This window comes from Pseudopodoces humilis, chromosome 10 (assembly GCF_049639895.1).
Source record: "Pseudopodoces humilis isolate 2021_Gansu_Grassland_sample_001 chromosome 10, ASM4963989v1, whole genome shotgun sequence".
Lineage (NCBI taxonomy): Eukaryota > Metazoa > Chordata > Aves > Passeriformes > Paridae > Pseudopodoces > Pseudopodoces humilis.
This window is the reverse complement of record NC_142209.1, coordinates 9,317,596-9,344,170: the sequence shown is the minus strand read 5'-3', so window position 1 is coordinate 9,344,170 and position 26,575 is coordinate 9,317,596. Positions and strand designations below refer to the sequence as shown.

The following is a 26,575-nucleotide window of genomic DNA, read 5'->3' as shown; positions in this document are numbered from 1 at the left end:
TTGTGATCCTATGAGGTGCTGGAACAGAAAAGGAGAAGTGAGTTGAAGATATGTGGCCCTTAAGAGAAAACCTCTGTTCCCAGATATGATCACAGATGAGACAGATGAAGAGAACTTCTGCCTTTGAATAGCTCATCCTTTAAATGACACCCCTTGAATCATGGCCCACGAACACACCTGAGTGGTGTTGTTGTGAATTCATGTTGTAAATATTGGCTTTTCACAATTATTCTGATAAATATATATTATATGCTTTCACTATATTCTTTTCTCTCTTAGCAAGTTATAGGCTTAGATAGGAACTCTGAATGGTAAGGATGTGTTTCATCCGGACAAGGCAAGACAATGGGAGGATCAAGCTGTGGAAAACAGGCTGTTATCAGCAGCAGGAAATGGAGAGCAAACTGTTATCAAAAAAAAACCGGTACCAGGACGTGGGCAGGGGGGAAAGATAAGCTCAGCTGCCCTCAGAAGAAGGATGAGGGGCCCAGAACCTTATCAACAACCGACCATCTGCAGAAAAAAGGAAACCAGACTCCAAAAGAATGCTGACCAGCAAGAATAATGATGACCAGCAAAAAAATTATGCTGACCAGCAGAAACTGAGACTGTGCAAAAGCATGATCTAAGAAGGCGGAACCAGGGAGGGGACATGCTTGAATATGCATTAACCCCTCACAGCAAGGATGGGATAAAAGGGGTATCCATGGGATACCAGGTGTGCTCTTGGCAGCGCGCCAAGGCACCCGGCCGTTTTAACCCTTTGCTTTATTTCTTATGTCTCCTAATTGTCTTTTATTTATATTAAATTCTTTTTATAATTTATTAAGTGAATCTCGTTTTTAAGAGTGTGAAATAGGAGGAAAGGATTGATGGCAGAGTTTTCCAGGCAGCTGGCATCAGAGAAACAGAAAGCCATGAGAAAATGGTTTTCTTGTGAAAAACTTCATAGACTGACAAAAGAGAACTTTTTCTCTACAAAGACTAATGAAAAGACTATAGCAAAGTTGGGACTGTTTTAACCACCAGGTTTTGTCTCTATGTTGTCAACTAAATGAGGGAATGGTTAGGTGGTGGGGGAAAAGGGTTTCTGGAGGTTTTATTCTGGTTTCTTGTAGTTTTGTTAATAAACTTTCTTTATTCCTTTTAAATTTAAGCCTGTTTTTCCCTTCTCCTAATTCTTATCTCACAGCAAGAAATGAGTAAGTTTCCTAGTGATTTTTTAGCTAATGCTTTAAATCCATGACAGAGACAAAAATGCAGTGAGACACAAGCCAGCAGATGCTACCTTAGACCTATAGACAGTCCAAACAATACTTGCATGTCTGTCCCTTCCAAGTCTATTTTTCCATGGTTTTGTGCCTCCCTTGAATGAAATAATTCCCAGCAACTGAGCTGTAGGTGTGTCAAACTATACCTGCACATACTGGTATCTCTACACATACAGGTATCAAATGCAAGCAGGAGTAAACCTTGTAGAAACTCAGATTGTAGCATCCCATTTAGAACAGACATTATGGAAGGCAAAGAGTTTGCAATAGCACTTCCTCCACCTGTATTTTAGAGTTTTGGAAATGTCTGTTATAAAATCCTACCCCAGGTGCAAACAAGTCTCTCTTCAAGGGACTCATTAATCCTGAGGCTAACAGAAAGATCTGGCAGAGCACATATTCTTCAGGGCCCCAGGTTTTAGCAGACAATCATGAAAACTCCAGCTTTGCCACATCTGTGTAGATAATTGCAAAGAGATAATTACTTTTTGCTGGAAGGAGGAAATGCACATTCATGAGTAAGTGCAAGGAAATAAATTTACCATCTCTGTGTCATCGTAATTATACCCCATGCTTGTGTGTATAAATCAGTCACCATGCAGGTCAGGAAGGAAGTTTTACTCTTATGTACATCAGTGTGGAGCAAGTGAAGGATATTTAAATGGATTTTTTTTTCACCTATTTTTTGTCAGTAAAGAACCGGCTTACATTTGATACTGGACTTAATGTGACCACTGCTCTGCTCTTGAGTGGAAATGTCTGTTGCTCTCCTGGCAGGAAAAGCTTGTGCAAAATGAAGGACAGAACACAGAGCAGAGCTGGAGCACATGGAAACAGGATTCTTTAAAATAGTAGGATAACAAGCATTTGTTAACATTGGGCTAATTTGCACATGATACCTTTCACACAGAACTCTATTTTTGTAGTCATTAGACCTTGCAAGTTATTCCTTGATTGTAGACAAATTCATTATTCTGCTATTTTTCCTCTTGACATTTGAAATGTATGTATAAAGTTAATACTGGCTAGGAAAAGAATTAAAATAGAAAAAGAGGTGAGTGGCTTGACTTAATCATTAAATATGTCACTCTAGCTAAGGGATATGGAATTCATAATGTGCTACGTTCAGAATGGCATGCTGTAATTCAGTCTTTTTAAATGTTGCTGGCCCAAAGCTTCATAGACCAGTTTGAATTTTCAGTAAAAATGGGTTTTTTAAAGTAATAAAACCCCCCAATCCCTTAATCTCTTCAATCAATAAAGGTTTTCTGAGAGCAAAAGTACTTGGAAATGTTTTTCCACTTGTTTCACATGTTTTTTTCACACCTAAAATAGTTTTCATTTGAAAAGAAAAAAAAATAGAGAAAAAGAAAATCGTGTACATGCTGTAGGTGATTAGTTGTTTAGTGAGATCTGGTGTATTTTGTTTTAGAAATACTGGAGCCAGCCGTCTGTGCTGAGCTTGGCTGCAGCTCCTAGGTGGATGAGGCAGTTCTGAGGGCCCTGTGTGCAGCCATGCGCACGGCCAGGACTCAGGGGACACTGCCTGGCAAGGACCAGGGCCCTGTCCTGCACGGGCAGCACAGCAATGCTGCTGCTTGTAGCCTGCACCTCCAGCCTCTATTTCAGTTTGCACAGCCAGCCATGTGGATCCAATTGTGGGATTAGGGTCTGAATTTGGAGTAAAGAAAAACTCATTGAAGAAATATGTCCCTGTGTGGCACTCATTTTGACTGATGGAGGCAAGGAAGAAAAGCAAATGCTGGCAGCCCAGTTTTCACAGACAGCATCCTTCTGGAGTGGGTTTTCTGGCTGCACAAACATGTTGTAGCTGTGGCCATGCTGATGGTATGAGATAGGAAGGGGAGAAGAGAGGAGGGAGAGCACAACTACAGGGTGTGACAGGTTAAAGTAGAGAAAGGTGATAGAAAAAAGAGTAGGTAAGATTTTGGAGACTAAAGAGATGAAAAAGTAGTGAAAGATATGACTGGGGAAAAGGAAATAAAAACATGGGAATCAATAGTACCCCTGAAGATACTTGTTTTGGCATTTGAGACAGAATTCTTGTGGACATGTGGGCATTTGGGAGTAGTAAGAGAACAGAGTATATGTGTATGGCCATCAATCTATACAGGATGTGTGAGGGATGCTAAGAAAGACTGCAGATCATAGGTAAGGTCTACACAGAGATCTGGGCTAAAACTGAGAGAGGGAAAAGGAGACCATGGGAGCAATACCAGAGACAAAAAAATTAGAAGAAACCAGCCATAGATTTTTTTTTTTTGTAATCAAACAGCTATGTGCTCTGGAGCAGAGAAGTCCATTCACAAAACAGAGAATTAGGACAGAATCATAGAAAAATTTACATTGAAAGGGATCTTCAAAGGTCCAGTGACTCAAAGGGTCAGGACATCATCCAGAGAAGAAATTGTAATAGCAGGTTTCAGAGAATTTGTTATTTATACCTGTTTCTGGACCAGATATTTAGAAGGCAAAGTAAGATATTTGGTGTTCTGCTTTCCAGTATGGGGTTGGTTTTTTGTGTGTGCTCTGTAAGTAGGAAAAAAGAGTACGTGTAATTCAGGAATTTTTCATGTACTACCTTTCAGAAAATGGTGGCAGGACTGTCAAATTCAAAGCATTAATGATTTGATTTGCATTTTCTGTAGATTTATGAATTTGTACATTTAGATGATGTGTGTGCATTTGAACTGAAGTATATCCAGAAGGCTCTTAAAACAACCAATACCTTTGAGCTGTTTAATTAGATCATACAAGGTCACATTTCATTGACTTGAAAATCTGTTTGGAGCATATGATTAACTTTGGAATTAGAAAACAAATTCATTTTCCATCCTACAAACACTTGAGAGCTTTAAAAGAGTGCTTGCTGTTGATGAACACACCCATTGTGAAATGTACAGTGCCTTGTCTCCCCTTAACGGGGTTTTCTACCTTGTCTCTTGTTGGCTGTTCCCTGTTTGTCTTAACTGAGTTAGGTAAGTACAGCCACTGTGCTGTCTAGTGTGAAACGGCTTCTGGTCTGGAAAATTTCAGTCATTTGCAGGATTTTCTCATTTTGTTGTAACTGGTGTGAATCTCCACAACATGCAAAAGTGACTGTGTTCACATAACTTCATTGTCAGTCCTTATTGAAACAAACTGAAATAGCCAGAAGGCCCAAAAATCATAATTTTAATAGGGCCTATAGAGTTTAATTGATAATGGAGATGTGAGAATAGAAAAATGTAAAATATGAATGGGTGAGTACACATAACAAGTTTATGCTGTGTGTATTTTGAGCTGGGCACAGAATAACTGTATAAAGAGCATAGCTATGCTGTATATAATCACATTTCTGTGTTCCTAGAGTATATATATTTATATTATTTATTATCTCCTTGTATATAGAAAAAAAAATCCAAGCTTTTTATGCTGAGTTATCCACTTTTTATTATTTTGTATGTGTGTTTTCTTTCCTGGGTAAGCTGTGACTTGCTCTAGAGCAGATGTAAATGCAGAAGACCTGAGATTTTAGGCTGTGATCTTTCAGTCCAGCTCTGTGTCAGTGGGAAGCGCAGAGGATCATATCTCTTTTCACTTCAGCAGCAGTGTACATTCCTCACATTCCCTGCAGTGTTAGTCCTTTTTTAGTGGGAAAACTCATCTAAAAGGTGACTTCATTCATCTAAGGTTTCATATGCTTAAGTCCTCCCAAGGCTGGGAAGACTGAGACACAAACTACCTTCATTTTTGCTCGGTCACATAGCAATCCCAATGGCAGTGGGACAGCATGGACCTCAGCTAGGACTTTGTGTGCTTGCCATGGAATCCTGGCTGCCTGATGGGGAATTTCCTGGAGCATATTAGAGGTATGAGATTCACCTAGATAAGATCTAGTTTTTCTATGTCTTTATGTGTTACAGTTAACTTCTGTAGCTGTGCAGACTTTTTCACAGTACAGCATTTAAATAGTTTTCTTTATTTGGTACTACAGGCAATAATTTACCATGATGTTCTGGCCTCACAAACAGGTCTAATAACAGATTCTGAACCTTTTTTGTTAAGAAAAAATAGCGCCCACAGGACAGAAACTACAGCCATAATTGTATTGACCATTATAATTCTCTACATTAGTGTCATGTTGTTAGCACAGCCAGACTCGAAGAATTACAGCAGTGGGAGAGCAATCTGAATCAGATACACCAATTCTACTTCTAGCAGTCAATTATCAGCATAAATTAGGTGTCTATACCAGGTTTGTTTTTCTTCTCTCCAAGACTGTTTATTGAAAGTGCAAAGTTCATTGTCAGCCAGGGAAAGAAAGTGTTTTCGTTAATCTGGTTCTCCTTACATAATCAACAGAAGTCCTTTTCTAAGTTAATTCAAATATTTTTAAAGGGATCAGCATTGAGGTCATCAGTAAAAGACTAGCTTAACTTCTTTGAAATTCTCCCTGTACTGGAAAAAAATCAGTTCAGGCACCTGCACAGAAGCAGGTTGTGCCTTACTAGAGTCACCTCTGAGTCTACTTCAAACAGTGCCAATGAACAGACATAAAACTACTGGGCTTTATCACTTGTTCCTCTTATTAGCAAACACTGTATAATTAAGAGCTAGATGCTACAGGGAACAATTAAAGTAAGAGCTTTTATATCATATATCACATAAAATTAGTTTTGGTGCCCATTTTATCAGCTTATTTTTATTATTCAAAATCCCAACATATTCTTTATGCCCTTGAGAAGACCTTAGACCTAGGACTCATCAGTGCTAATTAATTGCCAGCAAACTGCAAAACTCCTGAGTCCAATCCAACAAAAGCATTAAAAGTGATTTTTTTATTTATTAACAACTAAAATGGGAATTGTATATATATATATATATACACACTCACATACATATATACATATATGTATATAGATACACACACATATATGTATGAATAGAATGAATAGATGTATGTATACATACATCATACATATGTGTATACATAATTAGAAAGAGTTCTTTATGCACCTGAGAGCTTGTGCTGCCATTCAGAGGGACCTCAGCAGGCTGGGAAAATAGGTAATCTTCAGGAAGCCCATGAAAATCTGCAAAGGGATTCTCCTCCAAGTCCTGTGCCTGGGGACAAAAAAGCCCATCCAGCAGAAGAAGCTGGGGCCAGCTGGCTGGAAAGCAGCTCTGCGCTGCTCTGAGCAAGCTGGGCTTGAGGCAGACGTGGGCCCTGGCAGCAGAGAGGACCTACAGACTCATGGGTTTTGCTCAGAATTGTGTTGCCATTGGGTCAGGGGAGGTGACTCTTCAGCTCTGCTCACCACCAGGGAGAACATACCAAGCCCAGCTCTGCTCTCCCCCAGGTACAAAAAAGGAGCAGCGATACTGGAGCAGGCCCAGCCAAGGGCCCTGAAGGGGTTTAGGAATTGAAAAATCCTAATGATCCTAATGAGGAGAGACTGAGAGAGCTGGGGCTGCTCAGAAGTTGAAATTAAAGCCAGTTTTAAAGGCAGGAGATAGCCTTCAATTAAAATATAATATTATAATATTATATATTAAAATATAATATATAAACTTCACCCCAATTAACTTGTTCCTTCCTTTTGAAGAACTGTGTATTGCCTGACTTTGTGAATGTGGTTGCTCTCATGGATGTAATTCTTCTCAAGACACAGTCACACAAGTGTGGCTCTCAGCTGTCCTGCTTTCAATTTCAAAATGCTGTATCTTGTAAAATGACTCTTTTTAACAGCCACAGGTGGGAAATCTGGCACATAATTGCATTGTAGAAGCTAAGAATTATTTGCGTTCCTTACTCTATTCTCCTTGTACACAGTGTTAAGCCAAGGAAGGTTTAGAAGATTATGTGTATATGACAGCCCTGAGGATTTCTGTCATCATGATTTCCCTTCCAACTCTTTTTCTGAAGAGCATAATAACCTATGACAACTAAGCTTTATTCTCTGAGGAGCCTGAGATTGCTTCTGTTTAATGGATGAGACAGTTTGTGATACATCAGTTCTAGACTCCCCCATCTCAACCTGGGGTACCTCTTCAATATTTCCCATCTGTGCTGACCTGTGTGATCAAAAGGTCATGTCCTGAAGTCATACCAGAATCCAAACACTCACTCCTACCACGGGCCAGACTATTAATGCAACCCATTTAATTTACATCAACTTGGAACTTGACATTCAATTTCTCAGTCGAGAAGCAATTATTTTTAAAGGAACATGCCAACAATATTGCTTGGCTTAGAATGGTGAAAGTTCAAAAGGGTAAAAAACATTTCACACCATAAATAAAGAATTGATTATACTTGAAAACAAAGTTTGTAATTACTACTGACATTTCTGAGCCTAGATGAGGTGCCTTTTATGCTTTAAAAACTGATGTCATTCCTGCCACTGGCATTATGGGAACCTTATGTAAGGGTCTGAAATAGTCCTTTGCTGATATTTTAAGTACAAAGAGGAAAACATGAATATTTTGCACAATTCCTGGGTCAAACACTTATTTTTTTGTCAAGAAGGGGTGCAAAACTCTTTGTGGGTGCATCCCTTCAGCCCTATAGCCTGTCAGCAGGACCACTGGCATAATTAGTAAAATTCTTAATTTGTTGTTCTTCTTGCATGAAAGCCAAGCCTACAATGTGCTATGAAATTTTAACTAGGAATAGCCCTGTCTGGGTCATCACATTACTCTTTTCTGCTCAAAACCATGGTGCTTGTTTTGTCCATAGCTTTTACAACCCTGGGTAGATTCTGCATGACTGGCTGCAGACCAATATCCCTGAGTTTCACATGGAAGATCTTGCTAACCAAACTGCTAACAAAAAGCTGAAAACTGCCACTAAGAAGTTGGACTGCCAAACTGTTCTTCAGAAAGTCTTTGAGAAGCAGCATCTCCCAGATCAGGCTGCAATGACATGGCAGCTCTAGCCAGAACTCACTGTCTCACAGATGCTGGACATGGACAGCATTTCACACTCCCTATGCTGGCTCACAGGTACAGAAGGGCTACAGAGATCTGGTTCTCAGAGCTCTGCTGGTACCAAAATGCTGATTCCAATCCAAACAAATTGCATGTTTTCACAGCGCTGATACTTTTTTAGCAAGGTAATACAAATTTATGCTATGTAAAAACCTTAACTTTTAAACAAAGTGATGAATGGCATTATACCATTATTATATATTTGATGCCATAGCAGTTTAACAGTAGCCTGCATACTTTAATTTTTTATCTCAATGTAGGTCAATATTGTCTTCATAACAAACATATGCAGATTTGGCATGCAAAGATCATGCATTTCCCACTGTCAGAAGCCAGGCATGTAAAATAATTATTTAGTAGTGAAGATCAACAGAAACTCTCCTTATTAGCCAGCATCCTGCAAATTTTGCAGAAAGGAATGAAGACAAATCCTTGATTCTCAACTTAAAACAATCCAGCCAGAAAACTGTAGCCTTCAAAATAGCAAAAATTAAAGTTGGGGACCTTTTTAACTAGAAAGGCTTTCTATAAGCAGAGCAATAAAGTCCTCTGAATTAGCTGTTATGTATGTGTTTACACGTGTATATTTCTTTGTGTATTGGCACATTATGTGCAAGAACACATATTTATTCCACAGGCAAATGGTTCAGAATTACCAGCTCATGTGATTTTTCTGATTGAACTCTACCAGCTTCTCCCATGCCACTCATATGTTCCTCTGTTATGTAGGGAAAGAGAAGTAATGCCTCTAAAATGTTTGGCTATATAATTTCATGTATTTCCAATAAACTGGATTTTAATGGGGTTCACAATTGTGACATTATTAGGGTTGGTTTTGAAATAATCTGTTGAACAAAACACTAAACTATTAAATCAGGTCATTTTGTTTATCACTTGAAATTTGACCTTAAATATGCCATAAATTAAAAAGCATTGAGAAAGTAAAACATATTAGTCCCATAGCATACGTCTTCTCCTTACTGTCTACATGCCAAGCACTTTCTCCAAAGCTGGATGTGTAGATTTAAAGAAAGTTCCTTTCTGTTTGGGCAGAAGTTATGCATCTGCTAAACTTTGCAATTTGACTGCAACTGAACCAGAACAATGCAGTCTTACACAAAGCAGTGCTAAAAAGCGAATTCTGAGATGGACAATCCATTTTTGAAGGAGATGAGCCAAGTTCTGCTGTCAGTTTAGTGTGTGCAGTACCTTTGGTTTCACCTGGGTTTGTGCATTGTTATCATTTAGACCACACTTTAAACTCAACTCTCATTAGTGGTAGCCTGTGCCATCAGATGTGTAACGCTGCTGGGCTGGGAAAAAAAAGAAAGAAAGGAAAGGGCCAGAGATTCTTCAATAGAGAAAGACAGAACTGAGCAGGTTCATAAGCTCAGTCAAGAGGTGGCAAAATTGGATTGTAGAGAGGCTATAAATATATGAATTATGCCAATTAAAAAGGCTAGGAAAGGTTTATCCAGAGATTTAAGAAAGACATCAAAAAAGTAAGTCGGCAGTACTTGAAGAAGGCCCCAGGAGGAAAACTCTTACTGGATAGACTTGATTTAACAAGTAGGCAATCCTATGATGGAATGAGCCACCAAGAATGAGTGTCAGGAAAATAACAGGTGCTTAAAAAACATTATTCCTGATGCCAAACAATATCCAACTGCCCTTTTTTTTTTTCAGGTTTTTTTTTTTTTATTTAAGCATTTTCTGCCAGGTACTGGACATACTAATTCATTAAATCATAGGACATTATCTCTCTGTGTGTTGCAAGACCTGGGAGCTTATGGATTAAAAGTCGTCCATCCCCTCTTCCTTCCCTTCAAGGAAAAAGCTTTGCATGCTAAAAAGTGTTTATGTGCAACACTGTTTAACACAGAGAGATGTGCCAGATTCAAAATATCCAATGCTTCCAGGCTCTGTCAATCACACTAGACTAAATTATACAACTTAACATATCGATGCAACTAGAGAGATCATAGTAATGATGAGTCAGCTGTCAAATTTTAAAGCATAAAACTCTATACATGTTCTGAAAATAATAATGGTAGATGCTTCCTAATGTTTGAGTATCATATATCTCTAAGTAAAGAAAAAAAAAAACCCAAAACATCTGACCTCTATGCACTCCTTCGCTGCTGGATAATGCAGAAGTGATGACTGACATATCTTTGCATTCCTAGCTGCAACTTGCAACAAGGAAAGAGATTGTAATATATATTTTTCAAAAAAATATTTTTGATTTTGATTTAAAAAAATATTTTATTTTCAAAAAACATATTTTTTAGATATTTTTAGAGCTGTATCAGGGCTCTAAATATCAGTCTCAGTGCTATAAACCAGGTTTGGGAGCTAATTCTGTAAAGAGTTGTCATGTAAAGCTCAAGAGCTCATTTCCTAATGATTGTGGTCCAGCTTTTACAAAATTTTAATATAAAGTGGCATTACCAGTAAAAATACTTTTCTGTCAAAAACTTCCCTTGAACAATAGGAATAATAGGGACAAGCTGGAATTTTCAATAAAGCTAAATTTTATTTCACTAAAAGGAGCCCTCTGCATAGTCAGTACCCATGCTAGGTGCATATTTTGTTTCTAGGATCTGAAACTATTTCAGTCTCTACTTGGAGCACATTAATTGTGGTAAGTGGATCTGATAATGATGTACAAACACATCCTTCATGGGCTGTGAGATCCCACTGTTCATCGAAGTAATGTCATTCATTATTATCCTACTGGACCTTATTCTATTTTTTGGAAGTGGGGATAACACAAAAATATTCAGATTCTAGTGAGGTGAAACCCAAGCTGCAGAATATTGTAATCACAGAAATGTTTTCAGCATTTCTTAATAACACTTAGGGACACATGCTACTCTTTTCTGAAGTGTCTTCCACTAAATCAGGATTCTTTAACCAGTGGTAAACACTAGTAACCATTACAAGTAGAATCAATGCCTTCAAGCAATCGCTCTCACAGTCTGCTGCCATGCAGGGGGCAAGTTAAGTCATAAGAAGATTAATTTTTGCCAAAAAAAAAGCTATTAGGCTTTCATAAAGTGTCTCAAGATATGGGCTGTTAAGGAAAGAGCTGTCATGAAAAGCACAAGTCAGTCTTAGTTGCTGTGGTGATTTATATGGTGAAAGAATGTAAAAATTACACTTTCTTTTACTAAATGGTATTTCTTTAAATTGTTCAAGAGGAACACTCCCTGCAGTAGAAATGAAATTGAAATGTCCCACTTGTTCTGTAATGGTAACTGATAAAGGAATGGCAGATTCATAAATTCTTCCAGCTACAACCCAATTTCAGTGCTGCCCACAATGTTCTGAGGTATTGCTGCCCTTGCATGGCCATTACTGTAGAGAGTGTGTGAATTGTGAGCTCAGCCTTGGCTTTCCTTCTGGGGAACTATCCAGAAAGAGTAATCACACTGACCTAATAGTGTGCTTGGTCTGGGAGCTAAGCATGTGACAAATCATTAGTGCTTGTTGCAGAGAAAGCAGTTTGATTGTGAATAAAGAGACAAGCAAGAAACCAGGGAGCATGCCTCATTCTTGGGGCCTGAAAGCATTTGCTTTCAGGAATAGACCACAGACCAGTGATAAGGAATACACTTTGTCTTTCTAATAGAATATTCTGATCATTTCCAAAAATTAAGAAAAAAGGAGAGAAGGAAAAACTGTGTGGCAGAAACAGAGGAGGAACCAACTGAGAAGGAATCAATTCTGATGACAATGTGAACATCTCCCTACCAGGATGCTACTGATTGAAGAAATGTTAAATAGTATTAGTGGGTAGAATCATTAAAAGATTATCCAAATGCTCTTTCAAGATCAGAGACTTTAGCAGAGTTCGAAAAGTACCTTAAAGTGCTAATTGTCTGTTTGGTGTAGGGTTTTTACAAGCAGTAGATACCAGCCAGGCCCTTAGAGCATCCTGTGTTGGTCCAGCCCATGCCTAAGCTGGCCATGGAATGCTGGAGCTGCTGGAGACTGGCTGGGAGCAGGGACAGGAACTTCCCCTCCTCCTTGCCTCTGTGCTTTTGAACACAGGCACGTGTGGAGATCACAGGGGCTGGGACAGAGATAGGGCAGTGCTGTAGAAATCTCTCTAGGAAAGCTGTAACTTTGCCATGCTCAGAAAACAGACAGATTTTTCATGTTGTGCTGCACACCTGCCCAACACCACCAAATTGGTTTTATAAGGGTTTCACAGCAGTCCAACAGTGAAAAAGGGATCCCATATTGACTGTGAATGGAGTTTGAGCAGTGAAGAAGTGTGTTTGCATGCTAATTACAGCCTCTCTGTGGCTCCAGAGTGGTAAGAAGTTCAGAGAGAGAGCTCTCGAGCCCTGATTCTATTTTTTCAGCAATTCATGTGTGTAGTACACACAAATGTACTTGGAATTTTTCCTTAAACCAGCTAATTTGGATGGATATTTCATGCTATCAACATTTTCTTTCTTGAAACTTTGTATGGGAATAATAATTAGCCAACAGTACCTCTGGACATGTTAATTTTGAGTGCCTGTCTTACCTGTGGGAGAAGCCTGTGTCCCACTGAAAAGAGGAGTGGTGCTCTTGAAAACTTCTTAACTTGAAAATTGCTTTTTCTCTCTGTTTTTTCTCCTTTTTTCTCCTCACTCTTTCCTTGATCAGCTTTGTCTTATTCTAAAGTCTCAGAATCAAGAGAAAATAAGCTTTTAAACTGTGATGACAGGCCATGAAATAAAGTGAATTAACCTGGTGTAATGGACGAATGATTGACTACCATGGTGTGAACAGCTGAAGGACAGATGAGGAAATTAAGGAAAAATTGTATTTTGGAAATGAGAAATTTATTATTCATCTGCTTGATTTAATTTTTGTAAGTCGGATTGCTTTACATAGCTGAGGATGGCAGCTGTGTGATCATTGCTCTGATGGTTAAGGTTTAAAAAATAAAGAAGATGCATAATTATTTTTATAGTTTTAAAAATATATGTATGTATTCTAAGCTTCCCAAGTTAGTGCTAATGTGCCCATGGTCCTACCCGCTACCCATAAATAGTATTTATGTCTGTCCCATGCTGTCAGAGGCCAGCAGAGAGGAGGACGGATGGTTTAGCCTGCCCTGCTGTCTGGTGGGTGCTCTGCCCACAGCAGCACCTACAGACATGCAGGGAGATGGAAGCTCTGTGTGCTCTGTGCTTCTGTCACCCTGCCTTAAGTGCAGAATGAGAGCCCAAATAATTCAGTTTCTGTGTACTGGTCCCATGACATTCCCAGTTCAGTGTCTGCCTTGAGGTTTTCTTAACTTAGCTGAGTGTTCTGCACTCTCCCATACTGGCCATTTATCTGCCTCATCTTCTGGCTCTGGGAGACAGTTTCTTTTCCCCATGCATATGGCAGCAATTCAATATGCATACGACACCAGTCTGATCATATCATTTTCTCTTGCAGTAGTCCAACAGGCTGGGAAAAGGGCCAAGGAAATTTAAAAGGGAAAAACAGAAAACAAGGCAAACAAAAAGGCCAAAAACCATTTAGGAATTCCTGATGTCAAAGCAAGTAACAGTGCTGGTGGCACAGCTGGCACACATCAGTTAACAAGACACCAGCAGTGGCTCTCAGCAGCCAGCACTGGTGTGAGACAGACACACTGCCTGCAGCCAGGGGAGTGGGCACTGCTGCTCCTATCCTCACCATTCTGAAGGAAAATGCATGGGCTTCTTCCCTTCTCCCAGCATTGTCATCCCCCTGCCCGGGGACCATGGGCAGCATGGATTTTTCAGCACAGGGAGCAGGACCTGCCTGCCTGGCACACTCATGCTCCTTGGGCTTCACTCCCTTCTGGAGTGTGTCACTTGGTAGACCTTGCGAGTTCAGAAGCTCCCTAATTTTGACATGGTGTGAAGTTTATTACAATCTGGTGAAATGAGTCACTACCAAATCCATAGTTCTGCCTTTCTCTTTTCTCAGAGGTTTTCATGAGTGAAGTGAAAAGTTTAACCTTTCAAGTAACAGCCTTTTTAACAAACGTGCAGTGCTAGAGCAATACAATATATCTATAGTATGAAAGGACAGAGTTCTAGGTTAACTATTGCCTTTACCTCACAGCAACAAATCACAAGACCTTTAAATGAAAGCCCAATTTATTAAAAATACTGTTATGCTAGGGGGCCAGCATACTAAGGTAATATAAAAAAAGCTAGGGCTTGCTACTGCAGAAGTACTGAGACCTCTTGAAATCTGAGTATCTGGAAACACTGATTTAAATGGGAATGGGAGAAGTTTAACCCTTTGTAGAACCTGTGCAGAAATTTTCTATCTTAGTCTGGTCTTTTCTATCTTGGTCTGGATAAGGAATATCTAGCATCCTCAAAGAGTTTCTAGCTGGGATAAAGTCTCCAGACTGGGATTTAGATGTTTATTTTTAAAAATCAAATTGTCTAAATAATTCTGGTTGCAGATTTGATCATTTTAAGGCTTTCAGTAGGACTACTGACTATTTTTCAAGTCACCTGAAAAATCACTATCTATAACAAGATACTGCCAGGTAATATTTATTCCTTTTTGCCAGCTTGTGAGGGAAATATTTTATCCTGACACAGGCAAGTGTTTAAGTTTCATTATCTCCTGCCCTTTAAAACTGTAGTCCAAAAGGTGTATATTCTCAGTTTTTCAGTTCAGTTACACTCATTTGTTTGCAATCTTACCCAGTAAATTCAAAGATGTTTGTTACATATTGACAGCCATCCTTAATTTGATTAGATCAGATCTTTCCACTGATTTCAATGGCTTTTGGATCAGGCCCTTGCAGTGCAGGATATGTGGATTATTATTTCTGCCTATAAACTACTTTAGTGAAGTATACTTATAATGTTATATGAGTGCTTTACTGAGGATAGAGGCATAATAAAATGAATATGGTTTATTAAATAAAATCTCTGTCCTGTTGCAATAGGAATCTGGAGGGTTATATCTAAAACACATACAACAATTCAGGTGCTAAGGCTGGAAAAACTCCTGAGTTACAGCTGCAGAAATGTAGGATTTGGGGAAATACACTGATATCCAGATGAAAGGATCTGACCTTTTTTCCAGGTGGCTGTCAGTTCATCTCCATTATATAAACACCATATTGTATGTGGTTCTGATCAAGGACTCACCTGCTACCTTAAACCACACTACTATTATCATCTCAAATCTTCTTTAATTCTAATTTAAAACTAGGGGCTTATTTTTCATTTGGCTATAATTGGAGAAATTGCTTGTCCAGATCAGAAGTCAACACTTCTAGTCCTGCCTATTTGTTCTGAAGCTTCTGACATCCAAGGAGGCTGAGGCTCATTTTGAGCACTTTTTATTTTCAGGTTACCTGGGAGAAGGAGAAAGACCAGAGAGAAATGTGCAGTGCTACTGCTACAAAGTATCCTGTTAAAGATTATGGTCTTCCTACCAAGGTGTGGGCAAACTCTTTATTAAGAATAACTATTTTGACGTTTTTTTATCTCATGAAAGCTATATAGATAGCATCCAACAGGTATATATGTAACTAAACTTACTTACGGATTTTTAAAATGTAATTTAATTTGCATAAAATTTCAGGGTCTCCAATACTTTCTATCCCTGATGCTTTGAAAGGTCTTGCATTGTGAATGGTGAGATTATGGATTGAAAAATTGAATCAAGATTGATATATGTATATACATTCTGACACTTTTTTTCAGACCAGTTAAGAGTTTCAGACCAGGGGAATAAGTACTCCATATGAACAAAACCCATAGAACCATGACCCAAATTGTGCAAACAAGACAGGTGAAGGCAATTAATAAGAAAATGAGAGGACAAAGGATGGTTAATGAACAGAATGCACCTTTCTGTTTGTCTCACAGAGCTTATAAATTTTCAAACTAGGACAAGACAGAAGGAAAAGAAACTGGAAGTCTGGACATCACTGAAAGGAGGTGAAGAGAAAGCAGTGGTATGTGAAGAGGTAAGGGTGCTTGGGACAGCCTGGGAGACGCTGAAAGCCTGGCTAGAAGCCTTATCTTACGGTCCCTTAGGCAGAACAAAAGAACAACAGCAACACTTAGTGACAGGCTAGGGAAGGACAATTAAGGGGAAGGGCTGGAACAAAAACAAGTCTCGATGCCACTTTGAAGAAAAATACGTAGAGGACTTAGACTGAAAGCTGTGGTCTCCGTAAGCTTTTGTAAGTTGTTATGCTGGAGACAGCAGTCATGCATTTCACACGACATGAAGTTTATAAGCAGCTCGGGAGATGAATGGAATGGAAAATTGAAGGCTGGTTAAATTAATATAGCTATTAATTATTTTTTTCCTTCAGAAGGAACAAGCGGGTGGAGTTGACAGAACAATACTGTGGCCCCAGAAGTACACAATTCAAACCCCGGGCGGTTTGCGGCTCTGCTAAATAGTGCTGGCTGCGGTAGAATAAAGGGAGGTCCGGACGCATCTCTTTCAGGATGATGGTTATCTGTGAATTGGACACTTTTTCCGCTGTGAGCTGTGCACACAAGCGGCGGAGGCTGTTTTTCCGCGGGCGGTAGAACGGTGCCGCAGGGACCGAGCGCTCCGCGGGCTGGGGCTCAGCCCCGCTCGGCGGGACCCCCTCCCCTGACCCGTCCTTACCGGCGAAGCCCGGCGGGCAGCGGCAGATGTAGCCCTCGGCCCGGTCGTAGCGGAAGGCGGACGGCAGCCCCGGGACGAGCCCGTAGTGGCCGGCCCAGGAGCGCTCCACGCAGATTCCGCCGGAGAGGCAGGGGCTGCTGCGGCACTCGCCGATGTCCTGCTCGCAGCGGGAGCCCGCGTACCCTGCGGAGACACCGCCACAAGGACAGGGCTGTGACACTGGGGCTAAAACCCCCCCGCGGGCAGGGACACCTCCCATCAGGGCAGGGTGTTCAGAGCTCCATCCAGCCTGGCCGTAAACACTGCCAGGGATGGGGCAGCCACAGCTTGTCTGGGCAGCCTGTGCCAGTGCCTCACCACCCTCACAGTAAAGAATTTTTTCCTAATATCTAATTTAAACCTACTCTCAGTTTGAAGCCATTTCCCTTCGTCGTGTCACCACATTCCCTCTCCATATTTCTTGTAGTCTCCTTTTAGAAACAGGAAGGCTAGATGGTCTTTAAGGTCCTTGCAACCCAAACCATTCTACAATTCTATCATTCTGTGTGCTATTCTTCCCTTCCATACCCCAAAATATACACTGTGAATAGTAGCTGCACAAGGCTTCAGGCTTTGTCATGTGCTAAAAGTTTTCCTCAGCTCCTTGAAGGTGTGAATGTTCCCTTGCAGCTCCCTGCCAGGGCTTGGCAGCAGGACATTGATGTGGCTACTCTACATTAGTGAGCTGAGCTGTGCCACAAAGGATTTGTTTTGGTCTTTTTAGGCAGTAACGTGTATATTTGTGTGGGTAACAAGGCACTGCATTGTGGTTTAATACACTCTCAGGTTCTGAGAAGGTAGAGGAGAGCAGGGAGTATAAATAATTTGGTGTTTGCAAAGTGTTTCATCTGGAGGTTGAAGTGTTACAACGATCCCTGGAATCCTAAAAAATGTGAAGGGTTCTGCCTATTTTTTCCTTATCTGTTGCACCAAGACTTGTGTAGTGTAACAACACTGAGGCATTTAGGCCTTAGAGTGCTGTCTGTACCTCCTGCATCCTCTGTAAAGCTCACAGACGTAAACTGCTTAGAGAGACTTGTAGTTTGTGTGCTAATAGAGTTGAGTAGTCTCTCAAACACAGCACAGCACCGGCTCTGTGCCCCCACTGGGGTGTGGGCCTGTTTGCGAACAGCTGGTAGAGAGTATAACCTGAGGGTTTCACTGCCCGACAAGATTTTAGACTGGTTTAAAGGTTGTGTTAATGAACACTAAAACCTGGGTCAGCTGCAGCAGTGATGCATGTGTCACATGGTTTGAAGGATTAAGTAACTGGGAGATAGCTTCCAGCTTTGACTTATCTCCTGTCTTGGCACCATAATGCCAGTGCCTTTTGTTTTGCCCACTTCTGCTGTACAGGAGAATAAATTCTTAGCTGGAAAAGCAAATGACTTATCCAAAGAGCTCTGCCTTATGATGAGTGAAGCCCATGTAAACATAAGGCCATAGAGGACTTTTGAGGTTATGGAGCTTAAATCTTTTATTGTATCAGGGAAAAAAAAAAGAAAAAAAAAAAAGAATCTCTACTACTACCACTCAAGGAATATTTATAGAAGAACTTGGAGCTTACCTGGCCAACAGTGGCACGTGTAATTGTCAGCAAGGTCCTCACAAGTGGCATTGTTGTAGCATGGTTGTGACCAACATAAGGGAGCGAGGGTCTCACAGTGCGATCCCATAAATCCAGTCCCAGTGCAGTTGCAGCTGTATCTGCAACACAGAATGCAATGTTCACTCAGGCTGGAAGTCAACAGATCTGGGCTTTGTTCCCAAACATGCACAGGCTTCTTGTGTAGCCTTGGCTCACAGCTTACAGAGTCAATTCCAGCTCAAGACCACCATCTGGTACTTTAGGAGAAACCACAGAAACTGGGAACCAATAATGAGCTTTTCCCTAAGTATCTGGTTTTGTCTGGGGGAAAAGAACTGCTTGTGAATAGGTTTTAATGCAACTGTAAGAATTATTGATCCTTCTTTTTTCTTCTTTTTTTTTTTTTTAATTTTTGGGAGAAAAAATGTTTGTGGTATTTCCAATGTTGGTTGTTTTTTTTTTTTTAAGGATTAACATTATTCACAAAATGAAAAGGGGGAAGCAGTAAGTGTGTTAGTATCCCTTCCTCTTGGACTGGTAGAAATTGAATTGGCAGAAAACTAAGGAATATTTTTTTTCTTCAACTAAATTATTTTTTTTCCCTGAAAACCAGCCTTTTATAGTTAGGTTAGAACAAAAATGTCAGTTGTTTTCTTAGTCCCAATAACAACAGTAATACAGCTCCCTTTTGATAGCAATGCTACTGCAACATAAGTAAACAAACAGGTGTACATATAGAAATTAGCAACGTGCAGATATTAGTAATGTCTGGGAGGTTTTGTTTGCATTTTTTTTCAGGAGATCTGAATGCTATAAAAAGCATCATTTCTATTCTTTGGTCATCAAGTATAAAGTTAACATGTACACATCATATGAAAAGACAGGCTTTTGCAAGATACAAGTTAACTGTGCAGGCTTGCATGATCTTGGCCTAAAAATGATTACAGGAAACAAAAATTTCTTCTAGTTTCATTCACATTAAAGTGATACTTGCTAAACAAGATATAAGTATACTTATTTGATAATTTCTGTGCATAATATCCAAGTTTTGGACTCGGAATAAATATATGAAAAGAAAGTAAAATTTTTGAACATAAAGCAACATCAGAGAACAACTGGCTCCTGCAGTCTAATGGACCAAAAAGTGTAAACTTTTTACTGCACTGTTTAAGGGTGTGCATAAGCAGAAACTTCTGGCAGGCCAGTTTATTACTGGTGTATGGATTATTCTTAAATCAAAATCAGAGATGACTTATACCAGGTGGTATTTGAATTTCAGATATAAAAAGTAATGAGGAAGACGTGAACCAGAGAAGTAATTGTCATTCTGAGAACTGAACTCTCCTTCTTCTGCTGACTTTTTCACACATTTCTCCCATGCACATTCAGTTTGATGCTGTTAAACTTTGTGGTGAAAGCTTTTTTTCCTGCCTGTGCCTAAGCTATTTTTCCCTTTGGTTCAGCATTGTGGAGCAGAGAAGGAATATCCAGAACTCACTGCTTAATGTGCAGCCCCGCCCATGTGCCTTTTTCTTGAATATCTTTTAGCATTTGACATTGCTGTTGAGCTTCAGGGATTCTGATGGTGCCCTCCTTGTGAGCAGGCTGCAACTTAGCAGGCAGATGGCTTTTTATAGTAAGAGTGATAATTTAGATACTGTACCTAGCATATTTTTTTTATTTCTTGTTTGATGTTTTCACAGTCTGCAGAAAGCAATACATCTAGGCATCCTTTCCTATGGAATCTCCTATAGACATTAGAGCTCCTGGGACTATTTCCTATGGAAAAAAGACATGTAGCATGCAGAAGTATCCTCTGTGCCTAGGCACAGTATGTTTTGTAGTCCAGCTAAGTCTGTAAACTGTTGAGTTTAAATAAGAATGTTTACTTAGGTGAAAATGTTTTTTAATGAGATCAGCTCATACTTCATTGCATTCAGGAAACATCACTGGAAGGTCAGTCTGAAATTTGTGAGAGAATTTGGTTTGATGTTGTATTTCCAGCTTTTTGTGCTAAATCCATTGCCTTATACACATTTCTGTGAGAGTTGGTGGCAGACACCAAAGCCTCAGCTGCTCTGTACATTAGTCAGAAAACTCCCGCTTAAATACCACAACTCTTCATTTATCCCCAAAAATACACAAAAGAAAGGAAATTGCTGGACACCCTTCTGTTTTGAATTGCTTTGTTGTCCATTCCTTTCATCACATAAAAAATACAGAAAGACCTCCAGTTGTTCTCCAGATACCCTGCAGTATTACAAGCCAATTAAAATTGGTCTTGCATGTACCTCTGATTTAAAAGCCAGGAGAAAAATGAGCAGGATTAAGTTTGGCCTGAATGAGCATCCCAGTTGCTCACCTCACACATGTGTCCTCAAAAGGCTTCCAGGTTACTACACAGGTCTGTGAGTGAGTCAGGTCCAAAGTGACCCCCTCTCACTGCTGTCATGCTTTAGCTACACTGGGAAATAATAAATTGCTTTGTCCTGCTCAGAGCCATTCAGCACTGCTGAAAAGAAGCTCTACAAGGCTGGTGCTGTGTCACGACACTGCACAAAAAACTCATTGCCAGAATATGATCTCTTACCCCCTTACTCAAGGCAAGCATGCCTTTTGCTGACATGCCTTCTGGACTGATTTTTGGGGCACCAAAGTCTTCAAAACTGGTTTGTGAAAACTGGAAAATATGCAATAGACTACAAATCCTGTACTGGTAAGAGGAGAACCTGCATGAATACACTGGGGAACTTTCAGACTGAGCTTATTTATATATGTGTGTTCAGTTTGGGAAGCTTGTGCTGAGCCATAAAATCCAGTATTGGTGAGTGAATGTTGGGCCAGTAACTGTAGGTGGAGAATCTTACTTTTCCGTTGCCTTGTATTTTTTGTATTTTTTTTAATTACTATTGTTATTTTTTGCCCATGGACTGCAGGTTGTTTTGAACAAGTAGCTGTTGTACTCTATACCTGTAAAGTTTCTGACACATTTCCTAATGCTATCTATTACTATGGTTACAGTTATTACAGTTTTTCTCTGCCTCTCACTAATCCTTCAGTCTGTCAGTGTGGGCAGCTGCTGTTAGCAAGTTCACTTTTATACAGTTTCACATATTTCTTGGAAACTAAAGTTTGGTAAGCATTAGAAACAGAATTCATATCTAAATGACAGTACTAACAGACAGGAAAACAGCATGTTGTAAATATTTAAAGTACAAATATGAAAAATACGCTTCTCATTCACTCTTTGCCATAAATATTTTTTGTCCTATTGGCTCTGACACCAGACTGGCGTTCTTTAATCATTGTCAAATTGAAACTGAAGTTAGTTGTCTTGGGTTGCAATGCAGGATGTAACCAAAAGTATGTATTCTATTACCATCTGTTAAAACTTGGTGGCTGTATTCTTTATCTCTTCCAGACCCATCCTTCCTCCAGGGGGATATCTTCTGTTAATGGGCCATTGAGCCTCACTGCATGACTGATAAAATTACATCATCCCATTGTGAGATGCTCCACCCAGGGGGAGGAGCCAAGCATTCCTGGATATAATCTGAGATTTGGAACACTGCAGGCAGCCTTTCTCCACTGGATTCCCAGAGGAAGACAGGACCCATCTACACCAGCACTGGACCTTCAGAGAAAAACTACACCTTTCTACAGGATCACTGCTTCAGCAGAACCACATCTGTCACTCCAGGAGGACTGCAGCCAGCACCCAGACCAACAGGGTGTCAGACTGCATTCTGACTCTGTGTTTTTATTTTGAACTACTGCATTTTTATTTTTATTTTCCTAGTAAAGAACTGTTATTCCGATTCCAATATCTTTGCGTGAGAGCCCCTTGATTTCAAAATTATAACAATTTGGAGGGAGGGGGTTTACATTTTCCATTTTAAGTGAGGCTCCTGCCTTCCTTAGCAGACACCTGTCTTTCAAACCAAGACATTAGTGCAGGAGCAAGGAGTGAAATCTAGAATTTGGAAGGAAATGAGCTACCAGGCCAGGCAGGCACCAGGAGCACCTGGCTCAGCCCTGCCCAGGGCTGGCAGACCTACCCGTTGGCCCCATCCATGCAGTGTCCCCCATGGAGGCAGGGCTGGCTGGAGCACTCGTCAATGTCGGTGTCGCAGAGGTCCCCGAGGAAGCCCCGCATGCACAAGCAGGAAAAACTCCCCAGGGAGTTGTGGCAGGTCCCCCCGTTCAGGCATGGCTGGGACAAGCACTCATCGATTTCCACCTCACAGTTTGTACCTTCAAAAGCAGAGAAAATAAACCCCAGGCTTAGGAGACAGCTTTGGATATCTCAGCAAGAACTGCCTGAAGTACAATAGTCACATAATCCTTTTTTTTTCTTTATGCAGTTCCCTGGTTTTTAAAGACATTTCCTCCTCAATGTGCTTTGCATATTGTTTTCAAGGCTTGGCAGAATTTACAAAAGAACAAGCCAGTTGTTTTCACAAGAATAGGTAAAAAACCTTTTTCTGTTAGCTTGAACATGGAGACAGGACAAACTAATTTTCAGTTTATTTAAACAATGCTACTATCCTTTTTACATAGTACAAAAGAGAGAGACCAGCAGTTTATTGATCTCATACGAGTCCGTTTAAAGTTGGCCTTTAAATGGACCATTCAATGTTGACTGAATTCATTGGGAAGTGTATTGTTTAGCAGTGGATTATTGATTAATTTTTTTAAAGGCATATCAATGTGCAAGTAAATGGGTGCTCTTCAGAGATAATTGCTGGAAAAAGATCAGTTCTTATATGACTTTACAGTTACTTGTGATAGTTGGCAGGTTAAATATATGCTCCTTTTTCTTATCTATAGCACAGTCCAGGAGACACTAAGAAAATTTAATAACTAATGCCTTGTAGTTCTGATTATTTCAGGGTTTTGCATCCTTATGCACTTATTTGGTGTTTTGAGCAATACAGTAATATTTTCAAATAATTTTCAACTGCCAAGTCAGTTTGTTTTAGCAGCTACAATATCAGCCACAAGACAGATGCAAAGTGGAGAATTATAACGAAGAAGCTGCTTTGAAGTGAATTTCCTTTTTCTTATTTTGGCCTTATTTACTGCTCTCGAAGTAGCAGCAGTATTGAAAAGTTTACAGGGGACTTCCCTACTTGAAAGAAAAACTACAGCCTTGAGAATTGGTTAATTTTTTTTTCCTTTTTTTGTAAAAGTGAAGTTTTCAGTACAAGATGGTAGGGTAGACTTTCAAAAGAGGGAACAGGCGTGTTTGATGATGGGTATCACTCTTGCAAGTTATTTAGGAGCCCACCTCTAATTCCTTGTTTATGCTCCTTTTGTCAGCTCTGTACTTCTGTGAAATTTGTACATTGTAACTCTGAGTGTCTTTCTTAAAACAGAGATTGATAATATTTAGCATTGTTACTTCATGAATAATTTATTTTGATGCTTGTGAGCATCTTTGCTTTGAAAGAGTAAATCTGGATAAGTACCAGGAAGTATCTTAAAATGCCAAACCCAAAATTGCAGATGTTGACTCAACTATTTTTCATTGTCTTCAAACATTAAAGTGCAAGTTCCTATTTTCAGCAGTTGAGAAATAGCTCCTTGAGACCGCATAGTGGATGGGGAAGCTGCCAGTGGCGTGCCCCTAGTTCAAGGTTCATTGCTCAGCTAACCACTACTTTCAGCAGAAGCCTGCCACAAGAGCCCGGCGCAGGAACTGTCTCTTTCGGCTTTATGGTAATGTACATTACAGCCAGATATAGTAAGCAGTCCCTCTGTGGTCATTGCCCTGTGAATTCACTGTAATTATAAACAATGTGTTTGCAGAAGTGTGTCTAGTGACCGTAAATCTGCCAGAGCTTGTTAACAGCTTACTGTGAACACTAAAAATCATGTGACAAAACAAGCCCTGTTCAACTGATCCTCAGCTCAGCCAAATTTAAAACTACAGGCCTGAGAACAGCCTGACAATTAACATGAGAACATAGCGTTGTTGTTTTGGTTCATGTCTTTAATCTATCAAGCCCAGTAACCTGCCTTCGGCAATGTTGCCTCAGAAGAAAACTTCTCCCTGTTTAATGCATCCAGCCAATGCAATCTGCCATGCAGACAGGGGTAATCCCTTCCTAGCCTCCTCTGAGTCTGCTGTCAGGCTTTCTTAGATGTGTAGAAGAGAGATTAAAAGATTAGATCTGCATTTTCACCTCATTCTAACATTCTGTCATAAATATGCTGTATGCCAAATATCATATGCCAGGCAGGAAGGAGAGCACCACGGAGCCCTGCTGCAGTTATTGCACAGGGATGCACCACCACGAGCTGAGGCACCCCGAGGTATCTTGGAGCAGGCTGAGCATCCCAGCACATACATCCCACACAAATGATTTGAACTGGAAAGGTGGGAAGGTGGAGAGAAGTCACATTTGTAACTTTTGCAGTTTCTTTGAAGAACCAGGGTTATTTCTTACACTGCTTGCTTCTCCAATGAGTTCTATTGTGCACTTCTTTCTACAGTCAGTAACAAGAAAATGAAAGTGAGGATGAAGGACACACAGCCAATGTTTTCAAGCCTGCATGCCTACAGATAGTGTAAAATCACTTTCTGGTCAAAGATACTAGGGATTTGCAGGCTCAGTGTCCTTCCGTGGGGACCTGCACATTCTTAGTATGGCTGGAAATTTGTAACTAGGTCACCCTTTCTGCTCTCCTGCACTAAAATGCTGTACTTGGGCCCAGCAGGTCCAGAGGGCTGTCCCCAAATTCCTCATTCTGTATAAAGTATCCTTGTGTGCCATTATTTGGATGGAGAGTATCACATGGCTATTTTATAGGCACCAGGATTGAAGCAACGGGAAGAGAGTTATATCAAAAATTAGACAGAGGGAGAAGTTGTGTTTCTTTGATCAAGGCTTGACCCTTTTGGGTTTGGGCATCTCAGCAGAGCTGAATACCTGAGCTGGCTAGGACACAAGGTGGGGAGTGCTGGTTTGAAAATGGAAAGCTGAGGAAGGAAGCAGACTTTGCACTGCTGGTAATTGCTGTTAGATAGACCATGTTGTTTGCTATTACATCCACAATGACGTGGACATGTAGGGAGCTCATTGGGAAGTGATATCTCTACTTGGGGTTTTTCATCCCATGCTAGAGCTGCTGTGCCTCTGCTTGTCTTGAAGTGCCTAAGACTTATTTATGATGCATCTAGTCTTAATATCTGCATAGCACATACATAATTGATGAGAATACTGAATGAAAACTTGGAGATCTATCAGGAGTAATTTCCTCAAATTCTACAGACGTCATCACAGTGATAGTTACCTCATAGCAAAAGGTATCGCACAAAGAACAAATCCAACTCATTGCACCTATTTTGTCTGCCACTGAAATGCTTTCTCCTGCTGTCTTAGACTGGGACTGGGTTTTGGAATTGCCATGCACTCCTAAGAATTCACACTGTTCACTGGCAATGGAAGACTGGCTTCAGCAAGGTAATTAATGCACTTAGCTGTGGGTAATAACAGGCTCTTACACCATGCTCTGTTGGGGTGAATTAAAAGCAAGTGCAATTAGTCCAATGGAGAAAATGCAGTTGATTAGGGTAGCCAGAGAAACTTCAATAAACCAATTGAACTTCATTATTTGATGTCTGTGTGAAACATGTCTTGTAAATAATTTCACACATGCAGAACATTATCATAGAAACTGCAGATTTCATGCTATATTTTCCAGTCTTGGTGCATTCAAACCTCTTCCATTTGCGTAAGAATTATGTGTGACATTTCTCAGCTATTTTAAGAAGTGCTGCAGCATACCAAGCACAGAAAACAGCAGTCACAGTCCGTGAAACAAGTAGCAACAGCAGCCAGTAACTCATGCATTTGGTTAGCATTGCAGCTATAGATTTACTATACCTTCTTTACCTCCATATCAAGAGATATAACCCATTTTTACATCTTAGGGAAATGAGAGGAGGCTGGATGACTTCCCACGGTAATTCATGGTGTCAGGCCAGGATAATAATGGTTGGCATAATCCCCTGACAGGGTAAATGAGGGGTTTTATT

At 40.2% G+C, this 26,575-nt stretch overlaps 1 protein-coding gene across 1 annotated transcript in view; it reads right to left on the bottom strand.

Moving 5' to 3' along the window:
- CRB1 (crumbs cell polarity complex component 1) overlaps positions 1-26,575 on the bottom strand; it is a 97,778-nt gene that overhangs the window by 41,641 nt on the left and 29,562 nt on the right. The window contains exons 3-5 of the mRNA XM_088060497.1: positions 22,590-22,785; positions 18,511-18,650; positions 16,905-17,087 (exon numbers count right to left, since the gene is read on the bottom strand). Coding sequence (XP_087916623.1) covers positions 16,905-17,087; positions 18,511-18,650; positions 22,590-22,785 — 519 coding nt within the window. The remainder of the gene's footprint in view (positions 1-16,904; positions 17,088-18,510; positions 18,651-22,589; positions 22,786-26,575) is intronic.